Below are 1,204 nucleotides of genomic sequence, written 5' to 3' on the forward strand. Positions count from 1 at the left end.
CGTTTTTAATTCAATGTGTGAAGTTGCACTTTGAAAGTAATGAACTAGATGATACTAGGTAACATTTTATCATTGAGGTTTGACTTGTCTTGTTATTTGTGAAGTTCATTTAGATTTCGTCTTACTTCTTGTTGAATCTTGCAGTATAGAGACGATTAAGATTGGAGATGAAATTTTATGGAAAAAAGATGATGACCCAAAGGAGAAAGCTAAAGCATGTGAGATGCTATGCATGTATGCTAAACTATTGAAGGAAGACTTTTACCCGTGGATTTCCCAGGTTGGCATGAATGATCGATCACCTGCACATTTTCTTTTTCTCGTGTTCTGTTGAGTGAAGACAAATTAAACAAGTGATATCAAATGGCTTAATATGGAACAGGTTGTTCCAATCCTTGTGCCACTTCGGCAAATCTATATGCACAATCCCGACAAGAAATCTGATGTTAGTGAAGGTGAAATTCTCATGTACTTCTATGTTTTCATGTAAATTTTTGAGATGCTGATGCGATTTTCTAAGTTCTTCTGTTTTAAGTCATGGCGGCTCTTTTGCTTTCTGCTAAACTGGCTGTTGAGAAAGGGATTGCTGAAGGTGCATACTTCAAGGAGTTGTCAGACTATGTAATACTGGCTTTGATAGAAGCTTTGCATAAGGTTGTCCTTAACATTTGACTGTGTAAAATGTTTATTATGTTCGGCCGATTTGGATAATGAGAAAGTGACAGTTGACATGTTATCCATCCCATGCAGGAACATGTAGCAGAAATATGTCAAATCATGTTGAAAGAATTGAAGAATTGCTTGTTGGTATGTTTCTTCTGAACCTTTTATATTGCAATAAGAAAGTGAGTTCAAACGGCGAAATTTGATACTCAAGTTTTATGGCCCCTACGTTTTTCTTTCAGATCTGCGGACCACTTATCGATGAAGGTCAGCTTCATCAAATCGTGGATGAGCTAAAGCACGTCATCAAAGAAAGTTTAAATAGAAAAAGAAAACTCACAGAAAGAACAAAATCAGAAGACTTTGATGATGAGGAAGCTAAAGTACTGGCGGATGAAGAAGCGCAAGAAGATCTGATCATTGCCCGTGTATGTTTCATTCTAAGAATAAAGTTCAGATTTACGCTTCAAACTTTTTTCTTTATGCAAAGCTTTTACTTAGGTTCTTTCTACTGTTATTTTCGAATAAGCCAACAATGTCT

At 36.0% G+C, this 1,204-nt stretch overlaps 1 protein-coding gene across 1 annotated transcript; it reads left to right on the forward strand.

Annotated features, from left to right (window-relative positions):
• Positions 1–10: 10 nt before the first annotated feature.
• Positions 11–1,091, forward strand: LOC124895534 (the record flags this gene model as incomplete). The annotated part of the gene is given in 6 exon segments (XM_047405969.1): positions 11–58; positions 145–280; positions 383–455; positions 536–654; positions 751–807; positions 906–1,091. Coding segments are annotated over 5 exon segments (492 nt in total), but the record flags the coding sequence as incomplete, so codon positions are not given.
• Between the last annotated feature and the right edge of the window lie 113 nt (positions 1,092–1,204).

The sequence above is a fragment of the Capsicum annuum genome, unplaced genomic scaffold (assembly GCF_002878395.1).
Source record: "Capsicum annuum cultivar UCD-10X-F1 unplaced genomic scaffold, UCD10Xv1.1 ctg82841, whole genome shotgun sequence".
Classification (NCBI taxonomy): Eukaryota; Viridiplantae; Streptophyta; class Magnoliopsida; order Solanales; family Solanaceae; genus Capsicum; species Capsicum annuum.